This window comes from Neomonachus schauinslandi, chromosome 9 (genome assembly GCF_002201575.2).
Source record: "Neomonachus schauinslandi chromosome 9, ASM220157v2, whole genome shotgun sequence".
In the NCBI taxonomy this organism is placed as follows: domain Eukaryota; kingdom Metazoa; phylum Chordata; class Mammalia; order Carnivora; family Phocidae; genus Neomonachus; species Neomonachus schauinslandi.
This window is the reverse complement of record NC_058411.1, coordinates 104,813,280-104,826,848: the sequence shown is the minus strand read 5'-3', so window position 1 is coordinate 104,826,848 and position 13,569 is coordinate 104,813,280. Positions and strand designations below refer to the sequence as shown.

The window sequence follows — 13,569 nt, the reverse complement described above, 5'->3', positions numbered from 1 at the left end:
GATGAGTGAAAACATGAGGAAAGAGGCCCAACCAACCCACAAAATTATAGAAAGTAATACACTGCTGTTTTTCTCTTTTGTTTTTTTTTTTTTAAAGATATTTGAGAGAGAGCAAGCAGGGGGAGGGGCAGAGAGACAGAGAATCTTGAGCAGACTCCTCACTGAGCATGGGGCCCAACATGGGGCTCGATCTCACAACCCGTGAAATCATGACCTGAACCAAAACCAAGAATCACATATGCAACCGACTGAGCCCCCAGGCGCCCCTAAACACTACTGTTTTTAAACTACTAAGTGCTGGGATGTCTGGGTGGCTCAGTTGGTTAAATGTCTGCCTTCAGCTCAGGTCACAATCCCGGGGTCCTGGGATCAAGTCCCGCATCGGGCTCCCTGCTCAGCGGGGAGTCTGCTTCTCCCTCTCCCTCTGCCTGCAGCTCCCCTGCTTGTGCTCTCTCTGACAAATAAATGAAACCTTTAAAAAATAAAAAATAAAAACAAACTACTAAGTGTTGGGCTGGTGTATTCCACAGTGAAAGCTCGCTGAAATAATCACTAAGTTATCACCAGTAAATCAGTATCAACAAGTAGGAATAAAGAAAAATGTGAGGCAGAGAAAAAGCCTCTTCATTCTTCCCCATTTCTCCTCAAGGACATAACGAGAAGAAACAGTTTAAATTCCATCAGGAAAGAATATATTTAGACCAGAGGAAAAACTTACTGGCAGCAAGGAAGCCTAAAGACAGAGGCAGGGAGACTGACTGTCCGTCCCACTGTCACCCTAACTTGGGTTTCCAGGAATCATCCACTCATTGTTCTTCTTGCTCAGGAATCACATTGTGCAAGAAGACCATTCCACAGCCCAGGCCTCCCAGTGAATTCCTTCGGGGCTTCTGGAAAAGACGAATGACAGCGGGAGTCTGAACCGCGGAGCAGTCAGGCCAAGCTGCCTGTGCACACGGCTCACTGCAGCAGAAGTCCCAGTGACTTCCCCTTCTTGGCTGGGCAAGGAATGAACTCTCCACCGACGATATCTGTCCAGAGACCCATCTGGCTCACAGAGCAGCTCTTCATGCCAAAGAACAGTAATTGGTGGAGCCAGAAAAGAAATTCCTGAGAAAGTGGGGCAGCACCAGGCAAAAGGGAAAAGCAAGTTGGTTATTCCAAGAATGAGCTGAAACTTTCCTCTCTCCCGAACAGAAATAAGTCAGAGCTCTCCATCAAACACACAGCACACCGTCCATGGAAGGCAGGGGGAAGAGAAAAACACAGGCCTAGATTAATGACTGTGTTAGGAGCAGGAGACACGGCTTCTTGGCCCGGGTTCACTGTTGATTCCTGTGTGTTCTGGCACAAGTTAATCACACATCCACCCATTTAACAACCCTTCAAGGGCGAGCCATTGTCTGCTGTCATGTTAGGGGCTGGGGATGCAGAGATGAAGGAGACGTGGCTCCTGACTTGAAGATACCACGGACAAGTGAGAGAAAAACAAACTCTGAGCCGCAGTTTCCACATCGGTAATAAGTAGGCAAAAGAGACCTAGCACAAGGTCGGTGTGACCAATAAATGAGAAAAGTAGCTAAAGCACGTAATACAGCACATGGTGCCTAACAGGCCCTCAATAAACAGTCATTATTTATTACCATAAGAAAGGGATGGACACTGTGCCAAAGGAATACAGATGCAAAGCACTTCATCTGCTTTGGGAAGGGGTTGGTTCATGGGAACGCTTCTTAGAAGAGATGCCTGAACTAAACAGTCACATTATTACTATAGTAACAATATAACTAAGCAAAACAGTATCATTATTATTAATGATTTATGTGAGGCCGCCCTTTTAATCCTCACAAATATACAAAATATGTGTGTAATTTGCAATTACTGCCCTTTGGCATGAACTCTCCTCACTTTACAGGTGAATAAGTAACTCAGAGTTTATCCACCCTGTTTGTAAGAGACTTAAGATTTGAACTTGATTGGCAGATTCCCAAGCCTCAGGGCTATACTTAAAAAGATGAGCAGACTGAGCAAAGAAAAGGTGGGGGGGGGGGGGGGGGGGGGGGGGGGGGAAATAAGCATTCCCAGGAAAGGCAGTAATAAGAGCAAAAGCAAGCAGCACATAAAGGTCCAGCTCATAAAAGGAATTCAGTCTCACTGGGTCTTCATTTCTTCACAAACCACATAAAGGCAGAAGGAAGGCAATTCACATTTGTTAGGCCCCTCTTTATGGAAGCCATTTTGCTAGTTGCTTTCCATATATAATTTCCTAAATCCTCACAGCAACCTAGGAGTAGGCAAGAGGACTCTATTTTAGAGATACAATGACTTTCCTCCACCAGATCCTTCTACAACACTGATGGTCCCTCATGGGTCCCGCTAAGTGAGATTTATGTCACTTGCAGCCCTCAAACACAGCTCTATGCTCAAGAAATGTTAATTTCTCCTCTCCTTTCAGCTACTCCTATTTCCTAGAAATAAGTACACTAGAATATTCTATCCTGGAACTCAGAGGTCTGGAGGGAAAAAAAAAAAAAACAAAAACAGATCAAGGTCCATATACTGCTGGAAAATGTTTCCCACACAAGTCATACTGTACCTCCTTATTGATACTTTTCTTAATTATCACTAGAAAAAGGACAAAATGGTAGCTAGTGCAGTTAGAAAGTAGGAAGCTTTCTACAGTTTTGCATTTTAAGTGTATAGTTTGATGCATTTTGAATACAGTATACCCCTGTGAACCCACCACCAAAATCAAGATTTAATATTTTGATTACTCCAGGAAGTTCCCTCATATCCTTTGAAAGCGATCCCCACTCCAGCCCCCAACACCCTCAGGCAACCACTAATCTACTTTATTACTATGTTACTGTGGATTAATTACATCTGTCCTAGACAGTCATATACGTGGAATCCTACAATATATATTCTTTTGTCTAGGGCTTCTTTTACTCAGCATAATGTTTTTGAGATTCATCCAAGCTGTATCAACACAGTTTGTTCATTTTTTTTTTTTTTTAAAGATTTTATTTATTTATTTGAGAGAGAGAGAATGAGAGACAGAGAGCACGAGAGGGAAGAGGATCAGAGGGAGAAGCAGACTCCCTGCTGAGCAGGGAGCCTGATGCGGGACTCGATCCAGGGACTCCAGGATCATGACCTGAGCCGAAGGCAGTCACTTAACCAACTGAGCCACCCAGGCGCCCAGTTTGTTCATTTTTATTGTTGAGTTGCATTCTGTTGTTTAAATATATCAAAATTTGTTTATTCACTCATCTGGTGATGAATATTTTGTATGTTCTAGTTTGGGTCTATTGTGAATAAAAGATGCTATGAATATTTGTGCATAAGTCTTTATGTGGACAAATGTATTCATTTCTCCTATGTCAATACTGAGGTATGGGGTTGATGGATTGGTTGTATGTTTTAATTTTAAGAGAAACTACCAAACTCTCTTTCAAAGTGGTTGTCCCTTTCCCTGGCTGCTTTTTTTTTAAAGATTTTATTTATTAATTTGACAGAGAGAGACACAGTGAGAGAGGGAACACAAGCAGGAGGAGAGGGAGAAGCAGGCTTCCCATGGAGCAGGGAGCCCAATGCGGGGCTTGATCCCAGGACCCTCGGATCACGACCTGAGCCGAAGGCAGACGCTTAACGACTGAGCCACCCAGGCGCCCCTCCCTGGCTGCTTTTAAGAAACTTGCTTTATCACTATTTTCAGCAACTTCACTTTTTTTTTTTTTTTTTTGCTTTTTGGTTTTTTTACAGCTTTATTAGTACATCATTTTCTCTTTAAGATTTATTTACTGGGGCGCCTGGGGTGGCTCAGTCGGTTAAGCGTCTGCCTTCGGCTCAGGTCATGATCCCAGGGTCCTGGGATCGAGCCCCGCATCGGGCTCCCTGCTCCGTGGGAAGCCTGCTTCTCCCTCTCCCACTCCCCCTACTTGTGTTCCCTCTCTCGCTGTGTCTCTTTCTGTCAAATAAATAAATAAAATCTTTAAAAAAATAAAAATAAAAAAAAATTAAAAAAAAAGATTTATTTACTTACTTGAGAGAGAGAGAGAGAGAACAAGCCCGGGAGGGGCAGAGGGTGAGAGAGAGAGAATCTCAAGCAGACTCCCTACTGAGCTCGGAGCCTGAAACGGGGCTCAATCCCACCCATGACCCTGAGATCATGACCGGAGCTGAAACCAAGAATCGGACGCTTAACTGACTGAGCCACCCAGGCACCCCTATTGGTATATAATTTTCACACAATAAACCCCATATACTTAAAGTGTATCATTTGACGAATATATATATGTGATCATCACCACAATCAAGATTATAAACATATTACCCCCCAAAGTTTTCTTATGCCCCTCTAATTTCTTCCCTTCTCCCCTTCCCTCACTCCCCAGGCAACCACTGGTTTGCACTTCATCACTACAGATCAGTTTGTAATTTCTAGAATTATATAAATAGAAGCACACAGGGGGCGCCTGGGTGGCTCAGTCAGTTAAGCATCTGTCTTCGACTCGGGTCATGATCCTAGGGTCCTGGGATGGAGCCCTCCATCGGGCTCCGTGCTCACAGCAAGGAGTCTGCTTGTCCCTCTGCAGCCCCCCACCCCTTGTGCTCTCTCCCTCCCTCTCTCTCTCAAATAAATAAAATCTTAAAAAACAGTACAAACTATTTCCATCTATATAAAATAGAGAAAGTAACAACAAATCTATAGTGATAGAAAGTACACCAGTGGTTGCCTGAGGGTCTAAGGAGAAATGAACATCAGAAGCGCAAGGGTACTACTTCTGGGGTGGTGGAAATGTTCTATCTTAATTATGGTACTAGAAGCATGCATGGATTTATCAAACATCAAACCTTCCACTAAAGTGGCTGTATTTTATGGTATATAAATTATGCCTCAATAAAGTTTATTAAGAAAAAAAAAAAAAGCTGAAGAAGCCAGAGGACAGAAAATTGGAGAACACAGGGCTGTGGACCACGTCCATTCAGCCACGGTATGTTAATGGTGACAGGTATGAGGAGGGAGGGCTGAGGAGGAGTCAGGTGGGCTGACGGAATCAACTGGCCAGCTTAGGAGCCACTGTAGATTAGGTGATACATTGCTAAAATTGGTATTTTTTTCAAACACTATAAAAAATATGCATAACATAAAATTTACCATTTTAACTGTTTTTAAGCATACAGTTCTGGCAGTAAATACATTCGTGTTATGCAACCACCACCATCAGGGTTGTTAAGGTGTCGGTTTTGCTTTAATTGATCTGTAGATCGAAGGCCATCCCACTGAAAATCCCAATAACCTTTTTTTGTAGAATTGACAAATTATATCTAAAATATACATGGAAATGCCAATGGACCTAGAACAGCCAAAAACAGCTTTGAAGAAAAACAAAGCTGGGGCACTTAGACTACCTGATTTCCAGATTTACTATAAAGCTATCACTGTGATAATCGGTAGTGTTGTGTTGGTGTGAAGTTAAACATAATAGATCGAACAGAAAAGAATTCAGAAATAGGTATTTACCTATATAGTCAGTTGATTTCTGACAAAGATTCCAAGGTAGTTCGATAGAGGAAAAATAAATTGTCAACAAATGTTGTAGCAGTTGTACATCCATTTGCCCAAAAATGAACCCTTACTCTTATCTCATACCACAAAGAAAAATGAACTCTCAGGGGATCATAGGTCTAACTGTATGAATTAAAGCTGTAAAACTTCTGAATGAAAACATAGACTATCTTAGTGACCTCTGCTTCAGCAAAGAGTTTTTAAATGGGACACAAAAGGCACAACAAAGTCTAAAGGAAAAAAAATCAAGAAACTGAACTTCATCTAAATAAAAAACATTTGCTTTTCAAAAGATACAAAAATGAAAAGGCAAGCCACAGACTAAGAGAAAATATTGGCAAAACATTTATCTGTCAAGTAGCACTGTCTAGAATATATAAAGACCTCTTAAAAATCAATAATAAAAAGATAACCCAATTGGGAAAATGGGTAAACCTTTGAACAGATGCCTTACTAATGAAGATATATGGGTGGCATATAAGCACATGAAAAGACATTGAACATTATTAGTCATTAGGGAGATGTAAATTCAGCTCACAATGAGATATCCCTCCACACCTACTGGAAATGTCGAGAGACTGCATGTCAGCAGAGAATGCAACTCTTGATCTCAGGGTCTTGAGTTCAAGGCCCATGCTGGACGTAAAGCTTACTTCAAAACTAAATAACTAACTAGTCAAAGACTTGTTATAAAGATTAAAAACACTATTCAATGGCTTTTATACTGAAACAAACATAAAAGAGAATGCAACAACTTTTCAATTTCAGCTAAAATTCAAAACATAATAACTAGCAAATAACTTTTTACCTCTGTGCATTATCTTGTGCTTCTCCCTCAGGTATGTCAGACCTTTTATTACCTAGAGGAAAGACAATGTCACAAGATGGGAAACTGAAATGATGGTGGTTAGTCAGCCTCTGTATTCTAAAATGATCTAGAAAATATTTCATCTAACATCACAAATTTGCCTTCTTCCCTTATTTTTTATTTGATTTTTAACCTGTCTTACCAAGAAACCATCTTTTTTACATAGTATAGAGTTACTTTAAGCAACATTGATTACTGCAAGTTTAGACAACTTTAAAAACCCCTGTGCTTGAATTCGTTTTCTAAAGCTGCAATATAAAAAGAGGCTTTCTCACGCCACAAATGGGAATTCTTTTGGACACCCTGTCCTATTTCTGCAGACACAGATTTTAATATTAAAAAAGTCACTTTTCTAGTTCTGACGAGAAAGAGAGAATATTGTATCTAGAATCTAGACACGGAAAATTCTAGCGCGAAGACCCTACTTTTCTTATAAACCTTCCCTTGATTGACTTAATTATCTTCCTCCCTTGTCCATTTCCTGCCAACTCATTAACTTCTCAATGAGGGGGCTTGGAAGAAAAATTGCACAATATACTCACAGCAATGCTAACTTTTCCTAAAATTTGTTCAGGAATTCTTCCAGCTTTCTTCAGGACTTGATCCAAGGAACCACCATCCTAAGAAAAAGAAAACCAGCCCATTTAGTGACAGTGTTTCTAACTATTCTTTCAAGTGTTAAACTTCAGCAGGGAAGCGTATCTCATGCGTGGCAAATCCTCCTGGAAGGGTACCGTTTGATTTGTTCCAGACCTGAAAGACAGAAATGCAAAACATTGTGGGAGGGATGAAATAACCAAAAACTCAAATCATATGAATAACTGTTAAATGAACTACCAATTCAGGGATCAAAAAAAGCTTTGTTGGGGCACTTGGCTGACTCGGTCGGTAGAAGACATGACTCTTGATCTTGGAGTTGTGAGTTCGAGCCCCACATTGGGTGCCAAGATTACTTAAAAATACAATCTTTAAAAAAAAGGTTTGTGCTGAACTGACAGAACAGTATATGGTTAAGACCAGAGGCTCTAGAGGCAAACTGTCTAAATTCACATCCCACCAACTCTGCCGCTCATTATCAAGGGAACTTTGACCATGTTACTCACAACTTGTAAAATGGGGGTGATATTTTAAGGCTACTATAATAATCATAGGGCTACTATAAGTATTAAACACGCTAATACATATAAAGCACTCAGGACAACGTCTAGCCCATAGTAAATGCTCGCTAAATGTCAGCCATTTTATCACCAGCATATAAGTCACAACTTGTATTTGGTATTATCCTAAAAAATCATAGTTAATAAAATCAAAAGAAAAAATGTCACAGAAAGCAATAATTCATTCCACAAATCCTACCAAGTGTCATGAAGTGTGTTACGTTCTATGGAGGAAAGAGATACAAAAAAAGACCTAGTTCCCATCCTCAATAAATGTGCAGGGGCGCCTGGGTGGTTCAGTTGGTTAAGCGTCTGCCTTCAGCTCAGGTCATGATCCCAGGTCCTGGGATTGAGCCCCATGTCGGGCTCCCTGCTCAGTGGGGAGTCTGCTTCGTCTCCTTCTGCTCCTCTGCCCCTTTTCCCCACCCTCCCTCCCCCCACTCATGCTCTCTCACTCTCTCTCAAATAAATAAATAAAATCTTTTAAAAAATAAATGTACAAACTAGGAGAATAAATATACAATTCCTAATATAACAAAACAGAATAAATTCTTAAGAAAAGTGTTACACATGCAGAAGAGAGAAGTAATTCTGACTTCACTTTTAAAATGGCATTTCTTGGCTAAAATTAACAAGTCAGGAAACAACAGATGTTGGCAAGCATGGCAGAGAAAGGGGAACCCCTCTACACTGTTGGTGGGAATATAAACTGGTGTAGCCACTCTGGAAAACAGTATGGAGGCTCCTCAAAAAGTAAAAAATAGAGCTACCCTATGACCTAGCAATTGCACTACTAGGTGTTTATCCAAAGGATACAAACAAGGTGATTCAAAGGGGCACATGCACCCCAATGTTTATAGCAGCAATGTCCACAACAGCCCCAAAACATGGAAAGAGCCCAGATGTCCATCGACAGATGAATGGATAAAGAAGACACGTGTGTGTGGAATATTACGCAGCCATCAAAAATAATGAACTCATGCCATTTGCAATGACATAGATGAAACTAGAGGATATTATGCTAAACGAAATAAATCAGTCGGAGAAGGACAAATACCGTATGATTTCACTCATGTGTGGAATTTAAGAAACAAAAATGATGAATAGGGGCACCTGGGTGGCTCAGTTGGTTAAGCAGCTGCCTGCGGCTCAGGTCATGATCCCAGGGTCCCCGGGATCAAGCCCCGCATCAGGCTCCCTGCTCGGCGGGGAGCCTGCTTCTCCCTCTCCCTCTGCCTGCCTGCCTACTTGTTCTATCTCTCTGTCAAATAAATAAATTAAAAAATCTTAAAAAAAAAAAATGATGAACATAGGGGAAGGGAAGGAAAAATAAATTAAGACAGAAACAGAGAGGGAGACAAACCGTAAGGGATTCTTAACTATAGGAAACAAACTGAGGGTTGCTGGAGGGGAGGTGAGTGGGAGGATGAGGTAACTGGGTGATGGGCATTAAGGAGGGCACTTGATGCAGTGAGCACCGGGTGTTATATGCAACTAATAAATCTCTAAATTCTACCTCTGAAACTAGTAATACGCTAAATGTTCATTAAATTGAATTTAAATTATAAATTTTTTAAAAAAGAGACAAGAAGGGGTGCCTGGGTGGCTCAGTTGGTTGGGCATCTGCCTTCAGCTCCGGTCATGGTCCCGGAGTCCCAGGATTGAGTCCCGTGTTGGGCTCCCGGCTCAGTGGGGAGTCTGCTTCTCCCGCTGCCCTTCACCCTGCTTGTGCTCTCTCTCGCTCACTCTCTCAAATAAATAAATTAAATACTAAAAAACAAAAACGAAAGGGAAGAAAAAGGCATTTGAGAGGCGCTTGGGTGGCTCAGTCGGTTACAGGTCCAACTATTGATTTCGGCTCAGGTCATGATCTCACAGGTCGTAAGATGGAGCCCTGCATCGGGCTCCACGCTCAGTGGGGAGTCTGCTTGAGATTCTCTCCCTCTGCCCCTTCCCCCCACTCAAATAAATAAAATCTTAAAAAAAAAAAAAAAAAGAAGAAGAAGAAGAAGATGAAATTTGAGTTGAAGTCTTACTCAAAAAATGAATGTGATTTCTATACCTGGAATGGCGGAGGAAGAACAAGTATTTCAATTAGATCAAAAGCAGAGAAACCTCAGACTGCTTAGTCCTCCTGGGAGGACATGTGGTTCACTCCCCTGTGGGTGCATGAAGAAATGCAGGGATGGGTCAGGCCAGGAACGGCTATCTGTGACCAGGTCATGGAGCCCCACCGAAAAAACAAGACATGCCTTTGTGATGGAGATGGAAGGCTGCCTGCTTTCAGATGAAAACCACAGCAGCTGAGAGAAAGAGCAGGGAGAGCATGAAGGAGCTGATGAGCAGGAGGTGACACGGCCTGACCCTGGACTGAGGTGGTGGAAAGGTAGAATATGAGACACGACACGCATGGGGTATGAAGCCAGCCTCTGTCAGGCTCACACGCCAGGGCCTTCCCATTCACGGATTCTACATTGTAACCTAAGATTTTGAAGAAAAGCTTCACTCAGGGAACCCTGATGTAGTGAGGCAGGACCAGGTTCATATCCTTCTAGCTTCAAGGGCTGCCAATTACCAGCCATAATTTAAAAACACCCTCAGAAGTAGAGACAATTCCTGTAAACTTAGACTGATTTTTCAAGATTTATTTATTTTGAGAGAGCGAGCACGCATGCACACACGAGCACATACAAACAGGGCGAGGGGTAGAGGGAGAGAGAAACCCAAGCAGATGCCCTGCTGAGTGCAGATCCCAATGCGGGGCTTGATCTCACGACCCTGAGATCACGACCTGAGCTGAAATCAAGAGTTGGATGTTCAACTGACTGCGCCACCCAAGCGCCCCATTTTTTTTGTTTAAAGATTTACTTATTTGAGAGAGAGAGAGAGTTAGACTGATTTTTAAAGTATCTCATCTACACTGAGCAGTTACCAATGTCATTTATCATTTATTAATCACCTCTGTGAAAGGCATAGGGATAGGTGAGAAACTAGGGATGGAAAAAAACCTATAAGTAAGAAAAAAACACAATGAGGCAAGGCAAGGAACAAACAGTTGAATGAGGAGAACAGACATCACTCCACGTGCTCGGAGGAGGAAGTGGCTAAGTGAAGAGCTGGCAGCAGGAGGGACATGGAAACCGCACCTGAGGTGGCAAGATGTGGCCAAGCAGAGAGACATCTCTGTACGCTTCCTGCCTCCAAAACCACCAGCCTCAATGACACAGTCGGCGAGCGTAAGGTCACAGAACAAGGCACAACATGATAAACAGAAGGACAGAACATATTCCCACTTTTTTTTTTATAAATGATTTTTTTTTAAGATTTTACTTATTTGTCAGAAAGAGGGAGAGAGTCCAGGCACAAAGCAGCAGGAGCGGCTCAGGGAAAAGCAGGCTCCGTGCTGAGCAGGGAGCCCGACGAGGAACTCGATCCCAGGACCCCGGGATCATGACCTGAGCTGAAGGCAGACATTTAACTGACTGAGCCACCCAGGCGTCCCATATTCACACTTTTATAGACATAAAAAAGTGTGTACACACACAAAACCAGAACATGCAAAATGTTACCAATGGTTATTTCCAGTCTAGGTAGTAAGACGATGAGGGATTTTTGTTGCAAGATAGTTTCTTCTTTGTGCTTTCCTATTGTTTATAAATTTTCCACAATGAATAAATGTTTTACCTTTTTAAATTATTGAACTCCTTTATGAAAGTGGAGAATTAAATCTGCAAATCAATTAACAGTATTTACTAAATGTCCAGTTTGTGCAACAGCAGTCTAAGATAGATACAACACTGCTTTCTTTCTAGAGGAGGTGAGAAAATAAGTAAGATTCATTCAGGGATACAGACCCCTCAGGAAATGTCTCCTAAAACAATGTTAAAAATAGATTATCCACTTAAAAATCCTATGCTTATGGAAAGGAACATTTGGACCAATCACTCTCTGTCACAGTCACCTCTGGATCACAGATGCTGAGGGAAAAGAAAGCAGTACAAGTGTGAATTCTCAAATGCACACTAGTACCCCTGAACATGTTTGTCTTCTAATCAGAATTAATGGGGGGTGGGTCAGTCAACCAAAGAGCACGATGGAAGATCCTGAAATTCAACCTAAAATTGCCTATGTGCCAGAATTCCCACACAGACATGAGAGTGGAATCATTAATCTAGAACCAAACAAAACTCCCCTGTAAACCCATTTATTTTCCAAGAGTCCTTGGAAGAGCCCTACCCAAGCTGTGATCCAGGCTGAGTTTTGAGTCACCTGTGAGCCTGGCCGCCTTCACAAAGCCGCAAGCCCCTGATGGCCAAATCAGGACATCAGAGCCCAGGTAACCACACCCAAGTCAGCAGGCTTCTAGAAACATGATAGCACCTCTCAATTTCCTTTACCAATGAGAAGAGGGACTCCAGTGCAGAAAGTTTCCAAGCCATTTCTCTTTTGCTTCCAGTTGGATATGGTTTCAGATCCTTTGTTTGATCAGCTTTGCCTAATTATCAGGGAGGACTATGCAGTTAAAACTAGGTAACAAAGCAACTGTCAAAATCTGACTCAAATGAGGCAGAAATGCTAACTTTGGTTCTCAGGTTCCACAGCCTAGGACAGAGGGCAGCCTGGCTCCCACTTTCCCTGGAGGTTGGGGGTAAATATTCCTATTAAAAAGGAAGAGAGGGGCGCCTGGGTGGCTCAGTCGTTAAGCGTCTACCTTCGGCTCAGGTCATGATCCCAGGGTCCTGGGATAGAGTCCCTCATCGGGCTCCCTGCTCAGCAGGAAGCCTGCTTCGCCCTCTCCCACTCCCCCTGCTTGTGTTCCTGCTCTTGCTGTTTCTCTGTCAGATAAATAAAATCTTTAAAAATAAATAAATAAATAAAAAGGAAGAGAGGCGCGTGGGTGGCTCAGTCGCTAAGCGTCTGCCTTCGGCTCAGGTCATGGTCCCAGGGTCCTGGGATCGAGCCCCGAATCGGGCTCCCTGCTTAGCGGGAAGTCTGCTTCTCCCTTTCCCACTCCCCCTGCTTATGTTCCCTCTTACCATGTCTCTCTCTGTCAAATAAATAAATAAAATTAAAAAAAAAAAAAAAAGAAACCTTGGCTCTCTTTCCTCTCACCTCCTTCCCAGCTATAAGCAGAGTTACAGTGTGAACAATGGGATTATTAGCAAGATTTACGAAGCATGAACCACAGTCAGAATTACCCAGAGCTGCCTACAACACCTTACAACCTTTTAATTTCACTTCACTGTTGCCAAGGACTTGCCTTCCTTGACTAAAGCTGCTGAAATTATGCTTATTTTTAGAAGCCAATTATTAAGTAAATCAATGGTGCTTTTGTGAAGGTTTTCTATAGAAGAGACAAATGCTTTATGGAAAAAAAAAAAAAGAGAGAGAGAGCTCAAAAGCTTTTACTCCTGCATGAGAACCATCCATCCTGAATCCTCAGTTCCCTGGTTGCTCAGCTACCACCTGAGCAGGAATCTATTGCCCCCAAGGCAGGAGCATTCCTATCCTGATCAGGGGGTATCTGTTTACCCCTCAGGTCTCAAAAAATCCAGACTGGGCAGTGCAAGCGCAGCTTCTTTCTAGCAAAGGTCAGCCCTTGGCTGAGTGCTTTAGAAGATGGGGCCCAATGGATGCCAGTGACACAAATCCGTTTTAAAATGCATCTAAGAAATGATGTGAGCAAGGAAGGGATAGATGGGCAATATGTGGTAAAGCAAATATGGCAAAGCAGTAACTGGGTGGTGGGTTTACAGGGTATATTACACCTTGCTGTGTTTGAAATTGTCTTAATAAAGTGTTGGGGGAAAATGTTAGTGACAAAGAACACACAGAGACAGTGACATAGACAGAAGCCAAAAACCTCTGAAGTTGAGATGTGGCTGATGAACAGAGCTCTACACGACTACACCTTTGAAATGTGGAAGCTGAGACAAAATAGAAATCCCCAAAGAGAAGTGGCTGCTAGCAGT

The 13,569-nt window shown here is 42.4% G+C and overlaps 1 protein-coding gene across 1 annotated transcript in view; it reads right to left on the bottom strand.

Moving 5' to 3' along the window:
- Window positions 1-13,569, bottom strand: part of MAP2K1 (mitogen-activated protein kinase kinase 1) — an 81,470-nt gene that overhangs the window by 23,492 nt on the left and 44,409 nt on the right. The window contains exons 4-5 of the mRNA XM_021694088.1: window positions 6,983-7,060; window positions 6,381-6,432 (exon numbers count right to left, since the gene is read on the bottom strand). Coding sequence (XP_021549763.1) covers window positions 6,381-6,432; window positions 6,983-7,060 — 130 coding nt within the window. The remainder of the gene's footprint in view (window positions 1-6,380; window positions 6,433-6,982; window positions 7,061-13,569) is intronic.